The sequence below is a fragment of the Anolis carolinensis genome, chromosome 5 (assembly GCF_035594765.1).
Source record: "Anolis carolinensis isolate JA03-04 chromosome 5, rAnoCar3.1.pri, whole genome shotgun sequence".
In the NCBI taxonomy this organism is placed as follows: Eukaryota; Metazoa; Chordata; class Lepidosauria; order Squamata; family Dactyloidae; genus Anolis; species Anolis carolinensis.
In genome coordinates, this window is record NC_085845.1 from 193,174,951 (window position 1) to 193,199,680 (window position 24,730).

The following is a 24,730-nucleotide window of genomic DNA, read 5'->3' on the forward strand; positions in this document are numbered from 1 at the left end:
TCAGCTCTAGCTCCATGTGGGGACATGAGAGAAGCCTCCCACAAGGATGATAAAAACATCAAAACATCTGTACGTCCCCTGGGCAACATCTTTGCAGACGGCCAATTGTCTCACACCAGAAGCGACTTGCAGTTTCTCAAGTCGCTCCTGACATGAAAAAAATAATAATATTCCACATAGATTATGAGGACCACAAACATTTTCACAAGGTCAAAACTGATTCCAGATCACATAGTTGAAGTGCCAGTTCTTCACAGTAAATGTGTGCATATTCTTTCAGATCACAGCGATTATCCATGCTAAGAAAGGAGCCGTTTTATTGTTTTCTGGGGAAGCCTCTTCTGCCAAAGTGCAAAGTGAATTGCCTTTGGTCTATCAGCAGTTGCTATCCTGTCATCTGGTTTGAATTCTACTCCTTCTGCTGATTTCTCTATCTCTTTGCTATATAGTATTACTTATCTGCTTGCTTGAGTGCTTATATAAAATCAAACATGTTTTATTTCATGATAAACAGTACTTGGAAAAGCTTCTGTGTGGCTGACTTTGCAATTGAGGGATTACCCTTTAGGAGAATTGCAGCTGTATCTTTTTGGCGTAGAACAACTGCTAATATAATATTTTTTTGGCAAAGCTTGATAAAATTACTTTAGGGGGAGCTACCACCTACATTTATACTGGAAATTGTAGTCCAGAAGGCTGACTTTTTCAAATTCTTTCCTTCTCCCTCCTACTTTTGGTGGGTGAAATATGTCTTTGGATTCAAAGGCATGTTAAATTATACTCCTGACAAACTGAATGTCCAGGTAGCAAGCACATGGCTATAACATCTTGGAAAGATTTCTTACAAAATCATTTTTTATATATATAAATAGTATACTTTATATCCCCATTTTTGATGCAAAAGAGATTTCACATTGTCGGATTTCCTTCTCACTGGCATTTCTCCCATGTTGATGCTTCTGTGAGAACATTAAGTAGAGCGTATTTCTCCAGCAGTTCTTTATGGAATGAAATAGACATTAGATGAGAGTTGACGGTTTTTGTTTTGGCATTTCATTGTTTTTAAATACATTAGAACCAACTATGTTGTCTGCAGAGATACTTGAGGGAGTTTATGTAGGCCAGAAGGTGGAAATCACTGAAGAAACTGATCTTTAGAGTTTTTCCATAATAGACTTTAGAGATATATATGCTGGAAACAACTTTTTTTCTTTGTACCTGGAGACAATATTAAAGCCAGTGGAAATCTTGAAGCATTGACAAAAAGTGTCCATTCTGGCAGGTAGGGATGAACAGTCAAGTTGGCCACTTTTGCTTTTCAAAAACTTTTCCTCCTCCTCCTTTTTCTTTGTGTTCAAATCATTTCTGACTCACAGTAACCCTAATGTGAGCCCATCAAAGTGTTTTCTTGGTAAGATTTCTTCAAAGGGGGTTTGCCTTGCCCAAGGTGATCCAATGAGTTTTCATGTCCAAGTGGAGATTCTAATCTTGTTCTCCAGTGTTGAAGTCCAAAACTAAAACTACTATACCATGATGACTCTCACTTTTCCAAGGCAGATACATATATCATACATATCTAGTGAATAGCACTCACACAACATTGTGACCTAAAATGTATGGCTAGTCTCAAGTAGAATCATTGAATTAATGAGATTTATAAATGTGTGGACAAATTATTCATGAATTCATTTGTGGTGAAATTTAGAGTAAGTACCATGGATATGAGGGCCCAGTCTGGCGAGCATTATAATAAAAAATATATATGGAGTGGAAGAATGGGTATTGGGGAATATTGACTGCTGCTGGCCCATCATGGGGTCACAGGGGCCTCATGGAGCAGGAAAAGGGAACCATTTTATATTGTAAATTCAATTTTACTTGTATTACCTGATATAATTAGTATCTATTTTAATTTATGGATTATGTTTTGAGTTATATTTAATATGTTTTGTGATTTATGTTCCTTCTTCTTTAATTTATCATTTGTCTTAATTTCTAAGGTATTATGTGATTATTATTATTATTTTGTATTGCTTTGCCTTGTTGTAAGCTGCTTCGAGTCCCCTAGAGGAGAGGGGCAGGATATAAATAAAGTTTTATTATTATTATTTTATTATTATATCTTATATAATATATACACACTTATACACACTGCGCCCCTGGTGGTGGCACAGTGTGTTAAAGTGCTGAGCTGCTGAACTTGCAGACCGAAAGGTCCCAGGTTCAAATCCCAGGAGTGGAATGAGCACCCACTGTTAGCCCCAGCTCCTGCCAACCTAGCAGTTCGAAAACATGCAAATGTGAGTAGATCAATAGGTACCGCTTCGTAGGAAAGTAATGGCGCTCCATGCAGTCAGGCCGGCCACATGACCTTGGAGGTGTCTACGGACAACGCTGGCTCTTCGGCTTAGAAATGGAGATGAGCACCAATCCCCAGAGTCGGTCACGACTGGACTTAACGTTAGAGGAAAATCTTTACCTTTACCTAATATATCTTTTGGCTTGCGTGTCCTAGGTGGACTATCAATCCTTTTGGGTGGGGAGTGCTGTGTTCGACAACACATCAGTAGGACTACTTTAGTAGTGAGTATTGCCAAATGATTCCGATGAGTATGGGCAGTTGTTGTGTATAACCTACACAATTACTGTCTTGTGTTCAGGGAACTGTAGAGCATCATTTTCTCATTTCTGTTGTTGTTTTACCTAAACTTTCTTCCCCCAAGCAATTTTGCAAACTTTCTTGTTGCTTTCCTTCAATCTGAAAGAGAGGTTCAAGAGAGATTTAAACTGAAATGGATGCATATTGCATATTACTAGCAGAAAATGGCAAAGACTTGGAATAAAGAGCAAAACCAAGGTTGCTGCTCCATATAAAGAAAACCAGGTATTGTTCCATTATCCGGGCAGGCCTAGACAGAGAAGGGTCGTCCATTTCACTTGGGGGAGTGGGAGTTGAAGGAGAAAAATAGTTTCTACCCCATTAACATAACATCAATATAACAGGAAAGCAGGGGAAAATGGTGTTACTCCTTCAAGCCCCCCTTCTCCCTCCCCAATAAAATAAACTATCCATCTCTGTCTCGGCCCCCTTTTGCTTCTGCTCAGAGGCAATGATAATTGTTCAGATAATGGAACAGTTCCCAAAACCAAAATAATGACCAGAGAAGATTTGCGTAACTTTAAAACTGATAATGATGACACTGAAACTGTTGAAGCCTGCTTACACCTTGGCTCACTCATTAATCAAAATGGAGAGTGCAATCAACAAATCAGAAGAAAACCAAGACAGCTGTGATTCTCAAGCACAAAAATATATAACTGAATACCAAAAAAGACACATTCATGCCATAGTATTTCTGATATTTTTGTTTGAGTGTGAAATCTGGACAGTGAAGAAGGCTGTCATCAAGAAAATAAACTCATTTGAAATATGGTGTTAGAGAGAGTTCTATGAATATCCTGAACTGCCAAAATGATCAAAGAATGAGTCCAGTCATGAACTCTCAACAAATCCAAATTGGCCTTCGTTATTGTATTTTGGACATTACAATGAGATGTCGTGATTCATTAGAAAAGTTGATGTTTCTCAATTAAACCTAAGACAGTAGGAAAAGAGAAAGACCACATTACAGGTAGATAGAGCCAGATAGGGAGCCATAGTCGTGAATTGGCAAAACCTGAGCAGGACTGTCAATAACAAGATTTCACAAAGATCTTCCTTGCACAAGATTGCTGTAACTTTAAGCAGAAGAGTGAAAATAATGTGTTTCTTGTGTAATATTTGCATTGATATTTGACATATTATGCAACTATTTATGGATAACATGAACCCTCTAGATAAGGAAGATGGTAGCAATCCCTCACTGTAAAATGTCAAATATTTTCAATATCTCAGTTATTCATATTTTCATGGATAGAGACCTCTGCGGCTGCAAATGTTCCACACCATAGTTTGGACATCATTGTCCTTAAGTCAAAATGACCTCATTCTGTGTTATGTACTTGCCTGTTTACTCTGATGGTTATCATGCACAATGTCCCTAAGCTCTCAGAAGTATACTAGGTAGGATCATGAGACTGAAATTTACAGTGATGGCACCTACATTTTTGGAATGACCCATTTGGTGTAACATATGGTAGGCAAAGACAGACTTCCCTTTTTCAATACACGTTCCAGTGATTTTAAGTTATTGTGGAAGAGAGCTGATAAATGATGATAATTCTCGGTTTGTTGATTTAGGTTGTTTTAATTTAATTGTTGATTTTTGTGCTCATATTTCCCAATGTCTTGAGGAACCTCTTGGACAAGTAAATGAAAAGAAAGAAAAACATCTTGCTCAAGATATTTCTGAAGTGTGCACACATCAACTCTGTTTCCTTACATAGCTACTTTCAACACAAAGTGCATCAGTTGCTGTTCTTTTCAGTTGCAACTCCATCACCATGTATAAAACCTGAGGGCATTTTTGATGACAAGGCATTTGATCAAGGGATGGAGCGAGGAGGAGGTCCCAATGCATTAAATTTATTTATTTTTTATTTACAGTATTTATATTCCGCCCTTCTCACCCCGAAGGGGACTCAGGGCGGATCACATTACACATATAAGGCAAACATTCAATGCCTTAACATAGAACAAAGACTCCGAGCTGGCCTCGAACTCATGACCTCTTGGTCAGAGTGATTTGTTGCAGCTGGCTGCAGCTGGTTGCTCACCAGCCTGCGCCACAGCCCGGGCCCTGCATTTACCCTGTAGAATTAATGCAGTTTTACACTAGTGTGATTGCCATGGCTCTATGTTATGTGATCCTGGGAGGTATAGTTTTCAAGGTCTTTATCCTCTGCCAAAGAAGGCTGGTGCCTCACCCAACTCCAAATCCCAGCATCCCATTGAGCCACTTGATACTTGCTTCAAGAGTTACACATGGTGATTGGGTTATGATTGAAGAAAAAACAGCAACTGATGGAAACCCTGGCTTTAGAAAGACAGCGAAGCAAAAACAAACAAGCAAAAATGTGACTGGAGTTCTAGGAGGTAGAGTCCAAAAATAGTTTTCACAAGGCTGGTTATTGTCATGCAGCAGTAGCTCCCAACATCTGTCTTCTCTCCTGAAAGCAGTAGAAGAACATCCCTGGCTGTCCCTTTGCACTATAATGTCAAACAAAGGTACCAGATAAAAAATGTACTGGCATGCACCCCCACCCAAAAACAAGACAAAAACACAACATTGCTGTCAAGGTCCCTGTCTTTTCAAGACAGGTGATGATTAGTACTGTCAAAGTAGGACCAACAATCTGTTCTTAGCCCGGTTTTGGGAGATATTCCCCTCCGCATCAGATAGAGAATCCAATGCTAGACACATATGTCTGTAGATCGGAACACTTGGATGTATTGCTAATGTGGTCCATGAATAAATGAATAAGTAAATAGAAAAGATTGAGACAGTCAATAATTAAGTTGTTTTAGGGTGCTGTATGTACTCCAATATGCATTTTGTGCTTTGCTTTACAGGAACTGTTGGTTTGGAAGAGCACCAAATTCTCATTTTTCACTGTCTCTCTCCCTCTCCTTTCTCCTGTTACCTTTTGTCACCATATGATGCTCAGGGACTCCAGAGAGCCTTGCTGAGAAAGAGAGGCAGCTTATGGGCATGATCAATCAGCTGACCAGTTTGCGGGAGCAGCTGCTGGCAGCGCATGATGAGCAGAAGAAACTGGCGGCCTCACAAATTGAGAAGCAGCGCCAGCAAATGGAGCTGGCCAAGCAGCAACAGGAACAGGTGAGCGATTATTAAAAGAGACTTTTAATCTAGTCCTGCTCTCGAGTTGGGGAGCAAGATATTAGCATCCCATTAACATACCTCTATTTTAAGAGGTGTGAAATATTTTACAATCCCATGCTAGGGTTTGTTTTCTTTCAAGGATGTATGCAAAAAGATGGATCAAATACACAGAGATCTGCATTTATTAATAGAGTGCAATGGTGATTTCTTCTTTAAAGTATTAGTCAGAACTACATTGCTCAAATTATGGAGGAAATAGTTCTTGTGTGTGCAAGAAAAGGTATTACTGAAATCTACATGTCCCATTATCTGATTTCCCCCTCTTTGATAGCATAGCCTCCAACTGTCCTATTTTAGCAGAGGCAATCCCAGTTATTCCTATTTCTTCACACCTTTTCAGCAGTTTTACTCTTGTTCCTTACTTTCTCATTCTGTCCTCAACTCACTTCACCTGGTGCAATTTATTTTCAAAGTTCAAAAGTCATTTGCACTCCCAGTAGGTTCAGGCAACAACAGTGTGCAGAAGCCTTTCCTACTTTTCCTGCTTTCCCTTATTAATACTCTTGGCCACTAATGCTGCTTGGACACGCATCTCAGTTTTGTTCTAAAACAGTATGTTATAGTAGACAAATCTCCCCATGCTAGCCTTTTAAAACAGTAGAGTTGTGTGATCTCCTTCGTTCATTCCCACTACATACCTTGACCCTAGACCTCCACGCCTGAAATAGGGCTTTTTCTTATATATATTTACCTTGAGGACTGAGTTGTGCTGAAGGGACACTGCTCTCTTCCCAACCAGGCAGCTCAGTACATGGAAGAGGACCTTTTCCATTGCAACACTTTGGTTGTGCAATGCCCTTCCCAAAGAGGCCCAACTGGCACCATCATGTTCTTCCTCATTAATAGATTTTCCCATCTTGACTACACCCTGATATTACTCGGAAACCTGTATTCCAATTTTGCTCTGCAAAGTGTTGGACAGGATGTGATAGTAGTCAAATTGCCTCCCACTCCCCATCTTTTAAAAAACATAGATACAGTTATCCAACTTCCTTCCTTCATCCCAGTAAAAACTGTTTGAAAACGTGAAAGATTATCTTCTCCAAGAGGTCCAACTGCCACCAACACTGATGGATATAAAATAAAAAGATGGCTCTTTAAGCATTGCAGGCTTAAACAATGTTCTCAAAAAGTATCTGTGAATGTTGTTATATATATATATATATTAAATAGGGGCCTCTGGTGGCACAGTGTGTTAAAGCACTGAGCTGCTGAACTTGCAGACCAAAAGGTTGCAGGTTCGAATCCAGGGAGCAAAATGAGTGCCCGCTGTTAGCCCCAACTTCTGCTAATCTAGCAGTTCGAAAACATGCAAATGTGAGTAGATCAATAGGTACCGCTCTAGTGGGAAGGTAACGGCACTCCATGCAGTCATGCCGGCCACATGACCTTGGAGGTGTCTACAGACAACGCTGGCTCTTCAGCTTAGAAATGGAGATGAGCACCAACCCCCAGAGTCAGACACGACTAGACTTAACGTCAGGGGAAACCTTTACCTTTACCTTAAATAGCTAAATTGCTTTATGTTCTTAACCTATGAAATTATTATTATTATTATTATTATTATTATTATTATTATTATTATTATTATTATTATTATTATTGCTAAATTGTTTTAATGTGCTAAAATCAATTTTACTTCTGTGCTGCTTTGCTCTATCTATCTGAATTGATTGCTTGAGTTGTTCCAGTTATGGAGTGGGTCAGATATCCAGTGCTCACCCACTGTTGTAAATTTGCCTCAGAGTAATGAATAAGAACTATCTTGACAAAATTTAAAAAAGTTTTAGTTGCTTATTTCAACACAATCACAAATACAGCATGACCCTGATATCCGTAGCACTTCCTGGATTTCACGTTGAAAAGCAAAACAATAGCTAACAGCAAATCCTATTGAAATGAAGGACTTCTGGCCCAAAATACTATAGTAGTTTGCACTAAGTTATCTCAGGCAGGGAATAGAAGAGAGCATGCTCTTGCTCTTTCCAGCAGGTTCAGGCAAAAGAAATTGCTGCAACTTCTCTGCGCTTGTGAGTTCCTCCTTATTAATAAATTTTGCTTCTTTACTACACTGATGGCGCTTGGTCGTACGTATTCCAGTTTTTAATCTGTGAAATTATGGATGGTATGGACTTCTTTTACTAAAGTCATACCACTATATGGCTTCAAATGAAGCTGTTCATAAGAAGTGGAATATTATCTTAAGTATTTTTAAAGCAAAACAACAATTCTTTGATGAATAAGCTAAGCTGGGGCTATTTCTTGCGACCACTACACACAAGTTGTTTGACATTTTCTACATTTGTTGACAGAGTAGAAGTGCCTATTGCCTTTATTTGTGTAGGACTAGCTGCTGGCAAACTTCCCAGTGAAATGGACAATGGTCTATTTTTGCTAATTATTATTTTAAGAAGAGGAGAGGTATGAATGATGTGCTGTTAATTTACGTTGTATGTTACATTGACTCCACACAGATTGCAAGACAACAGCAGCAGCTCCTGCAGCAACAACACAAAATCAACCTTCTACAGCAACAGATCCAGGTCAGAAATTGTGAATTTAGCTATTATTCTAAATTATTTTCTTCTTCCTTCCTCACTTTTACTACTTCCAATTCACCAGTATCTTGTCTTTCATAAATTGGTAAATGTGTCCACATACAGGTGAATTAAGACTCATTCTAGAGCTTTGCATACATCTATATGTATTTGTCTTCCTGTTCAAGGTGGGTTAGATCTAGACTTTGGCTGGATCTGCACTGCCATATAATCCAGTTTCTGAATGCAGATTAACTGTTTTGGATTATATAAATGTACACTGCCATATAATCCAATTCAATATAGTCAATCCACAATCAGAAACTGGATTATATAGCAGTGTAGATGGGGCCTTAGAGTGCTGCACTATAGAATAAATGCAGTTTGACACTACTTTGACTGCTATGGAATTAAAGATTTTGTGGTTTGATTACACATCAACACTCTTTAGCACAGAAGATTAAAAATCTTGTAAAACTACAACAACTGTTAAGTAGAGAGGCATCGTTGTGTTCAGTGCCACAGTCCACAGGTTTTTTTGGCTTTCTGAATGGACTAAGTGTTAATTCTTCTTCTTTGGGGGGAAAGATATCCCTTTAATCTTCAAATTGGCACTCTTACAAAAGTATGGTGCGTAATTCTCCCACCCAGTCTTTATTTTGCGTGAAGTCCTTGTGATTGACTTTAGACAAGCTTGAAGAGTCCGTTCCCCTCTTTCTCCTTCAGGACACAAGGGGTGGGTGGGCAGAGATAAAGAGAAAGAGGGAGGGTGTGCTTAAGAATACCTTTTATTTTATTTGCAACCATGTGCTTGTACATATGGAAAAGCGCAGCATGCAGCCAAGGGTGCCGAAAGGGAGAAAGAAAAGCCTCCTTGCCCATTGAACTGACCTACTGAGGGGAACATTAGTACACCATATGATCACCGTCTCATCCGCGTGGAGAATGTGGAGTCATGTGCACTTTTCTTTGCCAGCCAAAAAGAGAGAGAGAGAAAAGACAGCTTTTGCTGAGAGGAGGCTTTTTTAAAAAAAAAGAAAGAAAGAAAACCAAAGAAAGACAAGGTGGGGAAAAAGATGATTCAAGCAAGATAACAATAATTTTTTTTACTGCTGGCTGGTGGAGGTGTTTAGGATGTGTTTTCTTTATATCTCCATCCGCCCCTAATTGACGATGCTTTAAAATTGAATGACTAGCAGTCAAAACGTGTTTGCTTCAAGCTGAGAAGAAAAATGCCGGTGTCTGTGCTTCCAAACTGATTGCGCTTTGTACACAACTGACAGCGGCAGTCACTTTGAGTGACTGATAAGTGCGGAGCTTTGCCACTTATCAAGGAATGCGAGCTGAAAAAGAAAAAAAAGGACTCTCCACCATTCAGATGCGTTGGCATGTTCAAAATAACATCTCACATCAGTCAGGCTCACAAGGCACCGGGAGACGCTTCAAAATAAACTTTGTATCCATCTATCTTCCTATCTGGAGGCAAAGATTCAATTTAACAGACAAATCACCCATGTAGCATCACAGTGTTTCCCCCCAAAACAAGAACATCATTATGACAGTCATGGGTTCTTGTTGGGACTTTTGTTTTAAGCAATTGCTGGGTTTGCTACAGTATTGGGTGGATCTCAGTTTGGCCAAAGCCTGCCTTTCTCTAAAATGTAATTGTGAAAATTCTTCTTCCCATTTTATAGAACTCTGTGGGAGGACCATAAATCTAGGGTAGAAGCAGATATAAATATATACATTAAGTTCACTTTGGTCATTTTCTCATTTTCCCCCCATATATTGCATTTGCTCTGTCCCATTTCTGCCAGGTCTCTAATATACCTCACAACCTCTGAGGATGCCTGCCATAGATGTGGGCAAAAAGTCAGGAGAGAATGCTTCTAGAACATGGCCATACAGCCCAGAAAACTCACAGCAACCCAGTGATTCTGGCCATGAAAGCCTTCAACAACACAGTTTTTTTTACAAGTTTGTCAACATTTTAAAATACTTTCCCAAAAGTATTCATTCGGTCAACCATTCCCCACAAAATCAACCAGTTATTTAACATGAATTAATTATTGGTTAATAATAATAATAATAATAATAATAATAATAATAATAATAATAATAATAATAACAAAACTTTATTTATACCCCGCCACCATCTCCCCAACGGGGACCCGGGGCGGCTTACATGGGGCCATTCCCAGAACAATACAATATAAACAGCATATAAAAGAACAACACATCACAACACAGTGAACAATACAATAAATAATAATATCCATTACAATACAAATCAAGGAAACAATGAAAACAAGGGCGAACCACATGAACATTAAGTTTATATCCTTTCCCCCAATAATGTGTCACAAGGCATCATAGAATATTTTAAAATAATACAAATCAAAACTATGATGACACTGCCAACTGTACAGAAAATGTTCAGAACTCTGATGTTATAAAATGTTGTTCAGATCTTATCGTGACTGTCTCTGTTTTTTTCTTTTTCTTTTTCCTGTTTTTTTCTTTGTTTATTTTTAGCTTATGGGCACCATTGAGAATCTGATGAAATATATACATAAAGAAACACATACAGATGTTATATATAATTTATTTTATTGCATTGGAAGTTTATTTCCTTCACATAAATTAATCTGGGAAGGGAAGAAGATAGCATGGGTAGTGGGAAAGAGTATATTTCTACCTGGATGTTCAAAGTTGCAGAAAAATGTGACGTAATAGGAAAGAAATTTCATGGAAAATCATATTTTTTGTCGATGGCATTGATCTTTTTTTTTCTTTTTTTTTTGGATGGGTCCCAAATTAAAAATCCCTAGATCAGAGAATCACTGTTTGGCGAATAAAGCAGCTTTGAATATAGCTCACAATGCTTTATTCTCTTAAATTCCAGCTGTTTTTTTGGGCAGCAGTTATGTCTCGCATTGCCAACAAGGAGAAGCTCTGGCAGAGTGATTCACCGGAAATGTATTGGTACCACCTACTGAGTCACCAGTACTATTGACGGCATCAGTATGGGTTTCCCCTTATACATCATTCCTCTAAAGATGGGCAGTGCCCAGTGCTGCTGTTTTTATGAGACATAATTGAATCACCAGCTAGGGAGGTAAAAATCTGAAGTCTGAATGGCGATGGATTGCTACAATGTGATGGTTTTTCTGTTTGTTATGTTGGATTTTATTGTGCACTTGGCAGATGTGTCTGACATCCTTTAAATTTTACTATGATAGTAGCAATAAAGCTGTAAAATAGAATGGGTTGACCATCAGGCACTATGGAAAGGAAGAGCATACTTGTATCTGAAAGTGGAGAAAATGATTGAAATAGTGATTTCATTGTTGCCTGAAAAGAGTTAGGTGTTTTTGTCTTATTTTGTTTTTCTCAACACAATGAGAGCAATCTTGTCTTGACTCATAAGTTCACAGTGTCGGTTTGATCATATTTAGGGATGAAACCTACCTTAGGACTTTATCACATCACCCCATTGTCTCACCACAAGTGTGCTGGTGTAGAGAATGGATACATACAGATTTTAGAGTGTTATTTTCCATGCCTCTGTCCATTAGTGTATGTGTGCTGCGTTGGAAATCTGTGGTCCCATGATCAGTCAAACGCTTGTTTGACTGATCATGGGGCCACAGATTTCCAATGCACACAAACAGCAGGAGGAATGGCCACTATGTATAGGAGATACAGTTGCATGGGTATGCAAAACCATGGATAATAATGAGCCCCATTGAAATGAAGGAGCTCCAGCCTCGGAATACCATGGAGGACCCTTCTAGGCAGTCCCTATATCCCAAAATCTGATCCCAGATTTCCTGCTTTAGACTGGATTATACGAGTCCCCACTGCCAGATAATCTGGGATATACAGAAACCCTGAGATCAGATCCTGGGATGTAGAGCCTGTCTGGAAGGGTCTTGCAAAAAGTCCTAGAAAATGCATAGATACTATTAGAGAGGTCCTACTTTGACAGACATGGATAAATGAAGCCATACCACTTCATCAGATACAGTGCTATGTATTGCACATTAAGCAGTGCAAGGTCCCCCTACACACCATGTTGTAAAGGTGAGTTGCCATTATTCCAGTATTTCAGGATAAGCCGTTCTTCTTTCATTTGGAAAATGTCTAATCTGGTGAGAGGGTGAGGCCATATAAAGAGTCAGGAGCAAGGGCTACATTCTTTGGGGACTACATTCAAACCCAGGACTATTCTTGTGCTAAACCATTTGTGGAAATGATAGAACCCAGAGCTGGAAAAATACATTCTGCTGTAGTTTCAAAATTCTCTACCCCATAGCCTTCTGTGGATGAGATGGCATCAGGGTATGTAATCATGCACTTTGATGTCAGTGGGCATTATGAAATCCCCTGGGTTTCCTTCTGAAGCTCTAGAGAGAGCTCCAGGTGGAGCTTCAGCTTTGCTTCTCTTGTCCCTTCCTTATTCTGGAAAAAGGCTGGAGTATCTATACACTAACTGCTAGTGCCTACAAGCTTGTTTGAGAGCGCCCAGCTTCTTTCCTCCTTCCAATTCTCATGACTTTAGGTATGTTTCAAAATTAAACAGTCAAAATCACAAAGTCCAACAGGAGAATAGATTTTGAGCCAACCATGAGACTGTGAAAGGAGAGGAAATATTACAGCCTTTTTTGCCTCTTAGAATGGTCAAGGGCAACATTTTCTGCCCTTGGACCTATAGTTACCTATAGTAAATAGCATATTATGTCATCTGACATAATATGCTATTGCTGAGGTTTTTTAAAAAAATACTCGACTTTTGTATCTCCCCCTGCTTTGTGTTTCTATGCTTAAAACTGGCATTAATTATACTCCTAAGCAATTCTATACAAATCAGTAGGAATACTCCAGAACAAGTGGGTTGTAGGTTGCTCCTCGGGGAAGGAGAGAGAAAATGACCGCCCCAGTTCCCATTGTTTGTCGCAGGTTTTTCTTCTCTGCCTATTGTCTGCCTCTCTTTTTGTTGTGCATAGCAGGTGTTTCTTTCACTACACCAAAGCTGGCAACACAAGGGTTTCCTTTGTGGTGGTTCCTTGGAGACTTTTGATTAAACTCTTCTTTGTGGTAATGATGCCAAGTTGCACAAGGAATTTGTGCATACACAAATGCCTTCAATTTCTTCATTCATTCTCGTTGCTCAAGTCTCTTGTTCCCTCTTCAGTGCATTATCTTTGTCTTTCGTCAGCTAAATCTAAAGTAGGCCACATTCTGACCACACGTCCATTTTTACTTGCTTGTTCCCCATGCTTTTAAGCTCTTGTTTTAAAAAATACATTTCTCAAATAAATCTTTCAAAGTAAAACAAAATATTTTAAAAGGAAAGGGTTTTAGATCAGAGAATGAGTTCCTGCTTTTCATTTAGGGAATTACAGCTACTGCTACCAGTATTTTCAGAAAGGGATCAGAGGAACTCAAACTTCACATCTAGTGGAAGTCAGCATAGACCAAGGGTGAGCAAAGAACAATCCTAGGACTGAGGTTGTTTTGGTGGGTCTCAGCCCCATAAATTGCTCCTGAGGCTGGCAAAAAAGTGCTGCTTTTCCTAGAAGCCTTCAGCCATTACAATTATTATTATTTATTCATATAGGGTTGTCATTGTGCATGACACTTTGCAAGTAAAAGAACAGCTAAACAGTTCCCTATCTTCCATTTTAGATTTGACACAGAATCAAAAGCTGATAAGGGAAAGAGGGAGGATTAAGTTCAACAGATATTGTCTATTTTTCTCTGCCTCCAATGCAACTGTAGTGGCATTTGGGGTAGGATCGTCATTTGCTTCTAGGCCTAGGCGCAATAGAGAAGTGCTTCTTCCTCCTCTTCTCTCTCTCTGTGGCCAGGGCAAAATGGAAGACATTTCAACTACTTTTGGGCTTTGTTTGGTGTCAGGAACAACTTGAGAAACTGCAGGTGGTCTAGGACGTGATGGAGCTATGCCCATCTCTTCTCTCCCTCCAAGAGAGATGGAGAGCCTTCCGTCTCCTTATGGAGTAATGGAGATTCACTTCTAAATAGGTTTCAAGGTTACACTGAGTAACACCAACAACAGAAATTAATTTTTATAAACCAGATGTAACATTTTTAGTCATCACCAATCTTGCTTCTGTATTTTTGGTAATTATGCATCCCATCTAGATCCACTGAAGCATCTAGATCCAGGGAAGTCATGCTCCCTCTCTATTCTGCCTTGGTCAGACCACACTTGGAATACTGCGTCCAATTCTGGGCACCGCAGTTGAAGGGAGATGTTGACAAGCTGGAAAGCGTCCAGAGGAGGGCAACTAAAATGATCAAAGGTCTGGAGAACAAGCCCTATGAGGAGAGGCTTAAAGAACTGGACATGTTTAGCCTGCAGAAGAGAAGGCTGAGAGGAGACATGATAGCCATGTACAAATATGTGAGGGGAAGTCATAGGGAAGAGGGAGCAAGCTTGTTTTCTGCTGCCCTGCAGACTAAAACGCGGAACAATGGCTTCAAACTACAGGAAAGGAGATTCCACCTGAACATTAGGAAGAACTTCCTCACTGTGAGAGCTGTTCGGCAGTGGAACTGTCTTCCCCGGACTGTGGTGGAGGCTCCTTCTTTGGAGGCTTTTAAACAGAGGCTGGATGGCCATCTGTCGGGGGTGCTTTGAATGCGATTTCCTGCTTCGTGGCAGGGGGTTGGACTGGATGGCCCATGAGGTCTCTTCCAACTCTACTATTCTATGATTCTAGAGAATGTGTCAAGACAGAAACACTGATCTCTGGTCATCCCAAGAGAGTCCATCCCTAGTATAATAAGGTTGTTGTTACTGCTGCCCTATGTCTTCAAGTCATTTTTAATTTATGGTAGTCTAATCCAAAAGTTATTCAGGAGTTGCCATTGTCTTCTTCTGAGGCATAGAGAGTATGACTTGCTCAAGGTCTCCCTGTGGGTCACCTTGGTTGAGCAGGGATTTGAACCATGGTTTCCAGACTCAAAGCTTTCACTCAAACTACTACAAGACACTGGTACTCATGCAATAAAGTAGCATTCTGTAATTCCGATGCCTGTATTTTTTCAAGCCAGTATGTTACCTAAAGAATGTTACTGAATACAGATAGCACATATACTTTGGAGGCTTGAGCCAAAAGGGTAGATGTATGTGACAGAAAAAGAAAAAAAAATGTTTATCAGTGTTAAAAGGATATCACAATTCAACAGATTTTTGCAGATAGCTGTGACAGGTTGTGAAATATGAAAGCAAAGTCAGCCCTCCAAATTGGCAGCTTTAACTTTTGTGGATTTGATTATTTGCAAATTTGATAAATGTGTTATCTTTAGGAATCTATAAGTCCTCTAGGGTGGTCAACCTCTGCTACAAGTTGACTATAGAGTCACCCTGGAGGACCCAGAGATTGGTAGAGAGATATTCTTCCAAGGTTTGTTTCTTAGCTGTTTTTCAACTTTTCCTAGCCCCTAACTGCTGCAGAAGTGGAGAGCCCATTGTATTGACTTATACCCTGAATGGGTTTTGCCTTCAGAGATGTCATCACTTTAGTACCTGACCATTGAAGAGCTAGGATCATACAAGTGACCGGTCAAGGAAGCACTGCTCTTGTTTGTGCTTGGCTTGATTTCCAGACCGCATCGTATAGAAACCTGAGATTTGTAATTTGGGGAGTTATAAGAGCTCCTTGACAGATAATGCAAAATACTTCCCTAAGTGACAGATTCCAGGAGTGCTTATAATACAGACATAGCAATTAAAGTGGTATCAAAATACTGTAATTCTGTAGTGTGAAAGAGACCTTGACATACATGCATTAGCCAGCCATTGGCTAACTCATATTTTCAACCTGACAACAACCATAGATAGTGCCAGCTGATTTCTGGGTTGTTGTGTGTTTTCCGGGCTGTAAGGCCATGTTCCAGAAGCATTTTCTCCTGACGTTTTGCCCACATCTATGGCAGGCATCCTCGGAGGTTGTGAGGTATGTTGGAAAAACTGAGCAAGGAAGGTTTATATATCTGTGGAAGGTCCAGGTGGGAGAAAGAACTGTCTGTTGGAGGCCAGTGTAAATATTGTAATTAATCACCTTGATTAGCATTAATGGCCTTTCCAACTTCATTTCCTGGCTTCTTCCTGCCTGGGGGAATCTTTTGTTCAGAGATTCCTGGACCTTCCAAAGATATATAAACCATCCTTGCTTAGTTTTTCCAATATATCTCACAACCTCTGGAGATGCCTGCCATAGATGTGGGCGAAACATCAGGTGAGACTGCTTCTGGAACATGGTCATACAGCCTGGAAAACACACAACAACCCTGTGATTCTGGCCATGAAAGCTTTTGACAACACAGCTGATTTCTCATGCCATCTTCTTTTGTTTCTCCGAAGTATCTCCACTCTTCTTCTCGCTTGCTCTACCACCCATGGTGGCATTTTCAACACCTCCTGTTGTGTAATAATTTGCTTTTTGGAGAGAAGAAGGAAAAATGGATGCTTTTGGAGCCCAGGAAATGTATCGGAGGACATACACAAAAATTACTAAATGGAGAAGCTACACGTGGCACCTGACCCCTAAATCAGCTTTGTGACTTTGTGTCACTTTGAGGAATTTAATATGCATGTTTAAATTTGAAAGACTATTTTTCTTCATGTTGGGATTGTCTCTCTGTGGAAATGCCAAAGCCGAGGAAGGATAAATGCCCAGTTACAGTAAAACGAGAAAAGAAAATGCTCTGCAATGATCTGTCAGGTACCATGTTTTTCTGAGCTTTCGCATTAGCAAGGGACGGAGTCACGGTGTGTTGACATGTGCTAATGTGCAGTGACATAATACCTGGAAAATAGAGACAGCAAAAAAGGCACAAACCTAACTGAGTTTTTCATGGAAAACGGAGGGATTTAACTTTACTGGTTAATATGTGTGTTTGAGCAACTGTATTTACTCATGTTTGATTGAGTTAAAGCTACCACAATCTAATTCTTTCTCGTTGTAGTGAAAGGTCTACCTTGAGACACCAAGCTTATTTGCCGAAATCCACCCTCCCTTCTTGTAGAAATGCAGATTAAGAAAGTTTGGTCCTTAACGCTAAGGTTCTTATAGCTTCAAGTGAAATGCTTATACGAAGGACATTCCTTGAACTCCTCCTCATTGGTCTTCACTTAGATTATGAAAGAAAGCTTCAGCTATATAGATTTCCCACAATGCACCAGTCTCTTCATTTTACATATCTTAGTGTGGCTAAAGAACCTTAATCTTTTTATTCCCCTAAACTGTCAATTAAGTTGTACGAAATTCAATCCCTGACTCTCCCCACCGACAGCTCTTATGGATTTATAATTCAACTGTCAACTCAAATGTATGGCTCTGTGCTGTTCCTCAGCCTGCATAGTAGCCTGACTTCTAATTGCCAGTAACCTTTATATAAACTTTCTTAGTAGGCACAGAGCTAATTACAGAAATAATACACTTGACAATGAATAATGCCACATGCTTGTTTGTTTAAGACTGGCCTTTCCAGAGCCAGCTCTATCATTGGGGTGAGTCAGGCTGCCATCTTGAGCTACAGATTTGGAAAGAAACAAAAGTATCGCATTAAAAAGGGTTAGTAATTTAATTGATTATTGTTGCCTTTATCTAGCCATAGAGGGGGAAAGGGAGCACCTAAAATTGTGTCATGATACTATACACTTGAGCACCATTTATTTGAATTTTATTTTAGTGGTCGTGGGTAGGAAGGAGACATTTGCTGCTGTGCTTCAGACAGCAAAATTATATTTAGCGTGCTAGCTAGCTAATATACGCGGGTTGAGCAGCCATTATCCAAAATGCTCAAGACGAAAAATGTTTGGGATCTTAGATATTTTTAATACCTTTATTTGCATATGCGTACATAATGAGATATCTTTGAGACAGGGCCCAAGTCTTAAGACAAAATCCCTTTATGTGTCATATACACCTTATACACATTGCTGGAACATCATGTTATACACAGTTTGTCTGGTAATTTTGAGCATGAAACAAAGGCACCAGTGTCAACAGTTTGGGAGAATTTCAGACATCCAGATAAGAGATGTTCAACTAGTACTGTATTTTTACCTTATACTCTTTTTATCCCTCTAGATCAGGGGTCCTCAAACTTTTTAAGCTGAGGGCTGTTAAGGGGCCGAATTATCATTTGAAAAAAAATACAAACAAATTCCGATGCACACTGCATATGACTTATTTGTAGTGCAAAAACAACAACAACAACAAGAACAATGAAAGAACAATACAATATTTAAAAATAAAAACAATTTTAACCAACATAAATTTATCAGGATTTCAGTGGGAAGTGTGGTCCTGCTTCTGGCCAATGAGATAGTCAAGTTAATTAGGGTTGTTGTTGTTGTTGTTGTTGTTGTTGTTGTTGTGTGCCTTCAAGTCATTTCAGACTTTGGGTGAGCCTAAGTCTAAAATGTATTTATTATTTATTTACTGCATTTATTTACTACATTTGTATCACACCCTTCTCACCCCAAAGGGGACTCAGAGTGGCTTACAAATTATATGTACATACAATATATTATATTATTAGCATAGTACAATATTAGCATTATATATTACTATATTGAACTATACCACTATACTGTAATATTATTAGTAATATTATATGTAATATAAAATATATAATTAATATTATTATATGGTATTATTATTAGTGTTATATTGTATTACATTATAATATTATTATCAATATTATATGTATATACAATATATTATATTATAAAACTGAGGGCGGGGGCCAGATAAATGACCTCAGAGGGCCGCATCCGGCCCCCGGGCCTTAGTTTGGGGACCCCTGCTCTAGATATATCTTCTGGATAATTCTGTTTTATCGGGGCTTGAGAAAACAATCAAATAGCAGGGGACTTTGGCTGTAATTCTGTTGATTTCATTTGCCACCATAACCTTAGTGGTTGAGGAAGAAGGTATTCAGTACCTGTGGCACCGGGTGATATGACCAGCATATTAAACTGGTATAAAGCAGCTATGTTTCTACCATGTTAGTTCCTTGGCCCTCATTACCCACAATATTACATGTTTTCCTTCAGGTTATATGGGTCTGTTATACTCGGAATATAATTCAAACTTCTCCATGATTTCTCAGGTGTCGCTACTATCTGTACCTTCTTTCACTCTTCTTTCCTCTTATTCATTAGTAGAACCATGGTGATGAGGAAAAGCTACAAGCATGTGATTGCGTCTTTGTGTTGCAGGCTTCTTTTGCCTGTTAATTGTCACCAGTATATATTATAATGTTCAAAGCAAGAAAGAACCTGGGAATGACAATAAATTGTACATTGTTGGCACAGAACCTCACCCGTCTGGGGTCTGCCAACACTCATGATTTTCTGACGAATCTACATGCAAATTTCAGACTAATGTGCTGTTATTCCTAAAGTCTCCTGCTGCTGAAATAATGAAATTTGCCTTTTGAAGTATAACTTCCTAAATACCATTTTTTGACAATGTGTATTGGGGAGGGGGGGCTTAGGAGCCATTCTCATAATATAATGCAAGATGGAAAACCAAAATACACATTTAAAAATAGTGTGTGAGAGAGAGGGGGGAGGGAGTAATTGAGGATTAGTATATCCTGACTTCAGTGTGTGTATACAGTTCTATCCTGATAAGATTGCAAAGAGCCAGTTGGGTCAAACCAATTCAGGTTTGTAGAAGCTATGCCTTCCAATTTAGGGTGTTGGAAATTACTTTGGATAAAACCACCTTGATCTGACTCTTTGCCACTATTGTGGCTCTGTCCCCTAACCCCCACCCACCTTTTTTTACTTTTCCGCTAGCAAATCTTTATCTAACAGAGAAATTCTACTGGCAGATTTTTCTGTCTGCAGATCTCTGAGATGAGCTGGCACAAGTTTCTGCCAGTGAAAAAACAATCGTGTCAAATCTTAATTCTCAGGTCATGCTTCTTTTGAGCTAGATTTATACTCTAAGGACCTCATCACACTTACCAATTTAAGCATCCTAGGATGCTTGCCAGCCAGTTGAGGGACAGATGGGCATGCAGCACATCACATGACATCCCTCAACTTCCGGCAGAGGCCCAACCTCCGTGGTTTCCTCCGCAACACGGGAAGTTTCCCATGTTGTGCTGGCTCCAATGGAGCCAGCTCACTTCTGCCCTGGTTGGGTGATGCTTCCCCTATGTGATGGGAGAAGCGTTGCTGCATCGGAGTGGAGCGGGGCAACAGAGTCGCCTTATGTGCCTGCTGTTTCTCCATGCTTGCTGATGAAATAGCACCCTGGGGGTGCATGTGGTAATGTCCTTAGTCACACACTGGCTAAGATCCCACATAATGTTTGTGCAACATAAAGCTACTCTTGCTGTAGCCAGGCATAGAATGATTATTTCATTTGTTGAGATCAGCCAGGACTGTCAGTGGATGATGTAATAATAATAATAATAATAATAATAATCATCATCATCATCATCATCATCATCAGACTGACAAAGTTCTGGAACACAACTCACCAGACATCACAGTTGTGGAAAATAAAAAGGTTTGGATCATTGATGTCGCCATACCAGGTGACAGTTGCATTGACGAAAAACAACAGGAAAAACTCAGCCGCTATCAGGATCTCAAGATTGAACTTCAAAGACTCTGGCAGAAACCAGTGCAGGTGGTCCTGGTGGTGATGGGCACATTGGGTGCCGTGCCAAAAGATCTCAGCCGGCATTTGGAAAGCATAGACATTGACAAAATTACGATCTGCCAACTGCAAAAGGCCACCCTACTGGGATCTGTGCACATCATCTGAAAATACATCACACAGTCCTAGACACTTGGGAAGTGTTTGACTTGTGATTTTGTGATACGAAATCCAGCATATCTATCTTGTTTGCTGTGTCATACAGTATTATAATAATCATCTTTATTTATATCATGCTTTTCTCCTTCATGGGACCCAAAGCGGCTTAAAACATATTAAAATCTCATAAACAATAATCAGAGTACATCACAATAAAATATGAGCATAATAGAATAAACAGATTAAGAAAAACAATTACAGTATACATTCAAGTTCATGTGGCATCATATCGAAACATATATTGCACTCTACTCCAGTCCATTACATATGATGTTCCTGTCAGCTCATTCTGTGTCTGGCTACACACAACCAGATACTTCTTCTCCCTCTCCCTCATCACTTTCCACCAGCCAGGGAATGGTCATTGGTAAACTACATTAGCTCAATGGTGACTCCAGAAAGGTGGAAGCAAATGCCAACCTCTGGAACAACAAAAAAACATATGTGTAAAGTGGACTCTTGGATGCGAGCATGGCTGCTTATTCTTCAACTGCTCAAAGAGGAATGCACTGTAGCCAATTCAGCATTCCAAAGTTAGATCTACACTGTCATATAATCCAGTTTTCAAATCCAGATTTTATACTTTGAACTGGAATATATGAGTCTACACTGCCATATAATCCAGTTCATTGAAGACAATCTGGATTCAGAATCTGGATTATATGACAGTGTAGATGTGAACTACACTGGATTATATGACAGTGCAGATTATGAATCAAGTTGTGCATTAAAGGGAATAACCAATATTTATGCACCATCCAAGAATGTACAATGTTATGACTCGAGTGCACCCATTCAATCAATTGTTGGATGGTGAATCAACAAGCAAATTCAATTGCTCTAGTCAGGACTAACATAGGATTACTTCTGAATCTCTGCTTATATGACCATAAATTGAATATGTGCATTCCACAATGACCAAAAAATATAATTGCATATAAATTCAGCCAAAACAGATAGCCATGATCTCTCCTAGTTTGTGTGCTCTTCCTCAGTAATAATGTTTCTCATCTTGATCGCACCCTGATGTTGGATGACCATGCAGGTCACAGTTTTTATCTGTGTATCATCAGAAGGTATGGGAGGAATTAAACTCAGATATCAGGAGGCAGCCCAAATAGAATTGACAAGGGATTGACTTAACTCAGTATTGGAACACTTTGCTGGAGATCCCACTTGCACCCTGCCTATCTAGATATTAATAGCTCAGTCAACTAATCAATAGCTAGGTAGAGAATTTCATTAACTATCAAGTCAATCCCATTAAATATTGTTTACCTGACTCAGGGATAATACACACCAAGGGTTGGCAGTACTCAGCAAGAAAAGTTGGCATTAAAATAATTTGTAGCCTGTAGAATTACATCATCAGATAATTTACCTTAATCTGTGAGATGGGAACGGAAAGTAAACACCCAACAAAAATAAAACTTAAAAGAGGAAGAATCCACATTCTGCTGTCACTTAAAATGGCACTATGGAGGAGCAGGCAAATACATTTTGCATGTTTTGTTTGCAATAGTTCTTTAAACATTCCCCATTAAATATTTTCCCTGTACTTTGTGTTCACTATATTTTTATAGAGCAATGTTATAAATCCTTCCTAAGAACTAGTGTGTTCAAATTAAATTATTCAATAAAATTCAACGGAAATCCTTTTGATAAAGTACTGTATTGTTTAAATTGCATCCCATGATTTCCATGACATGGGATGCAAGGTTGCCCCCAGCATTAATGTTTAAAAAGTACATCTTAAAACCTAATAATAATTTAAAAGTTTAAAACCTTAACATTGAATTTTAATGTAATGTAATTTAAAATGTTAATTTAAAAATTACAATTGCAAGTACTTTAAATCACTAAATTTATTTCAAAACTGGACAATAAAAGTAAAAATTCAGTGCACATGCAGCATTAAAAAAATTCTGTATTGTATGTTTTCAAAGGCTTTCAAGACCAGAATCACTAGGTTGCTGTACGTTTTCCTGGCAATATTCCAAAAGCATTCTCTCCTGACGTTTTGTCCACATCTATGGCAGGCATCCTCAGAGATGAAACATCAAGAGAGAATGCTTCTGAACATGGCCATTCAGCCCAGAAAACTCTCAGGAACCCAATTCTGTATTGTACATTATTCACCAAATATCTGAGCAAATAAAATAGCCTTTACCTTCAGGAGAAGAAGATATTTTCAATATAAACATGCCTTCCATTTCATTTAGGAAATAATCCAGATGGAAGAACCTCTGCTATTACACTGTTTCTATTCTGTATGTATTGCTAATATTCGAGAGCATGCACACAATCCAGAAGGTGTGAACCAGGTCTTTCTTGATTCTTCAATGCAATTCTATGGTATTCTTCCAACCTAAGTATAGTCAAAATATTATCCATGGTTTCAGGTATCCATGAAGGGTCTTGGAACATAACCCAGCTGACATGGTGGTTGTACTATATAGATAACTTGAAGTTCAATGTTCCTTTGTCAAATTATGTATCCTTTATTATCAAGACAATTCAGATTCAACCTTTACATACCCATAGTAATGCTGAAGAGAGACCCTCAATATTAGTACATTTATCCTGAATTCAAGAAGCTGGTGATGACATTCAAAACACTAAAAGGCTGGGCAGCTTGGTTCTGAGTAACTATGTGTATATACTTGTCTGAATCCTATTACAAAGGCCATTTTTTTATATCCTACCAATGGGAGCAATACATTGTAGGTGGACATAAGAAGGTCTTCTCTGCTGTGGCACGTAAATTTTGCAATGCCCTCTTGGACATCCAGTTGGCAATGTATCAAATTAAAAATTGAATTTTCCTAAAGCCTTTGCTGCCAAACAATTTTTTTTTCAGAATGTACGTACCCATAGCTTTAAACAGTTTAAACCTTCTAAACTGGTTCTGACTTGCTAAATTGTTTAATATGCTTTTACTCTCTTAAAATTAACTTTGTTTTAAATATTAAATTGTTTTAAACTGTTTAAATTGATTTTCCTCGTACATTGTCCTAATATTCGGTGGTATAGAGTGGACATAAATATTTTAATTAATTAATGAATAATACAAACTGTAACAGCAAAATGATGTCCATGTTTATTCAGAAATAAATCTCAGTGTTCAGTGGAGCTTACTCACAGATAATGTGCAAAAACTGAAGCACACATCTGCTCTACAGACAGGCTTTTAAAGATAGAATACAACAGCAACAAAAATAAAATATGAAAATTAGCCCAAAATAGAATTGTAGTTAAATTCCTACTGTTTTTCAATGGAACTTACATATGTGTATACTGAAAATTGATCAGGCATATTTACAGTATTTGGAACTATCAACATGATTTAGTTCAAAATGTTCAAAATGTTAAGACGGATGCACAATAAACCACTTAATTTAAAAAACAGATGAATATACTTTTTGGGAAATGGCAGAAATATCTTATTTTATTTGTTGTAAATTAAGAA

At 38.8% G+C, this 24,730-nt stretch overlaps 1 protein-coding gene across 10 annotated transcripts in view; it reads left to right on the forward strand.

Moving 5' to 3' along the window:
• The window catches only part of sox5 (SRY-box transcription factor 5), an 824,881-nt gene that overhangs the window by 626,411 nt on the left and 173,740 nt on the right, over positions 1–24,730 (forward strand). For all 10 annotated transcript variants that reach the window (XM_062983191.1, XM_062983193.1, XM_062983192.1 and 7 more), the window contains 2 exons: positions 5,608–5,780; positions 8,318–8,386. In XM_062983191.1, the coding sequence (XP_062839261.1) occupies positions 5,608–5,780; positions 8,318–8,386 (242 nt within the window). The remainder of the gene's footprint in view (positions 1–5,607; positions 5,781–8,317; positions 8,387–24,730) is intronic.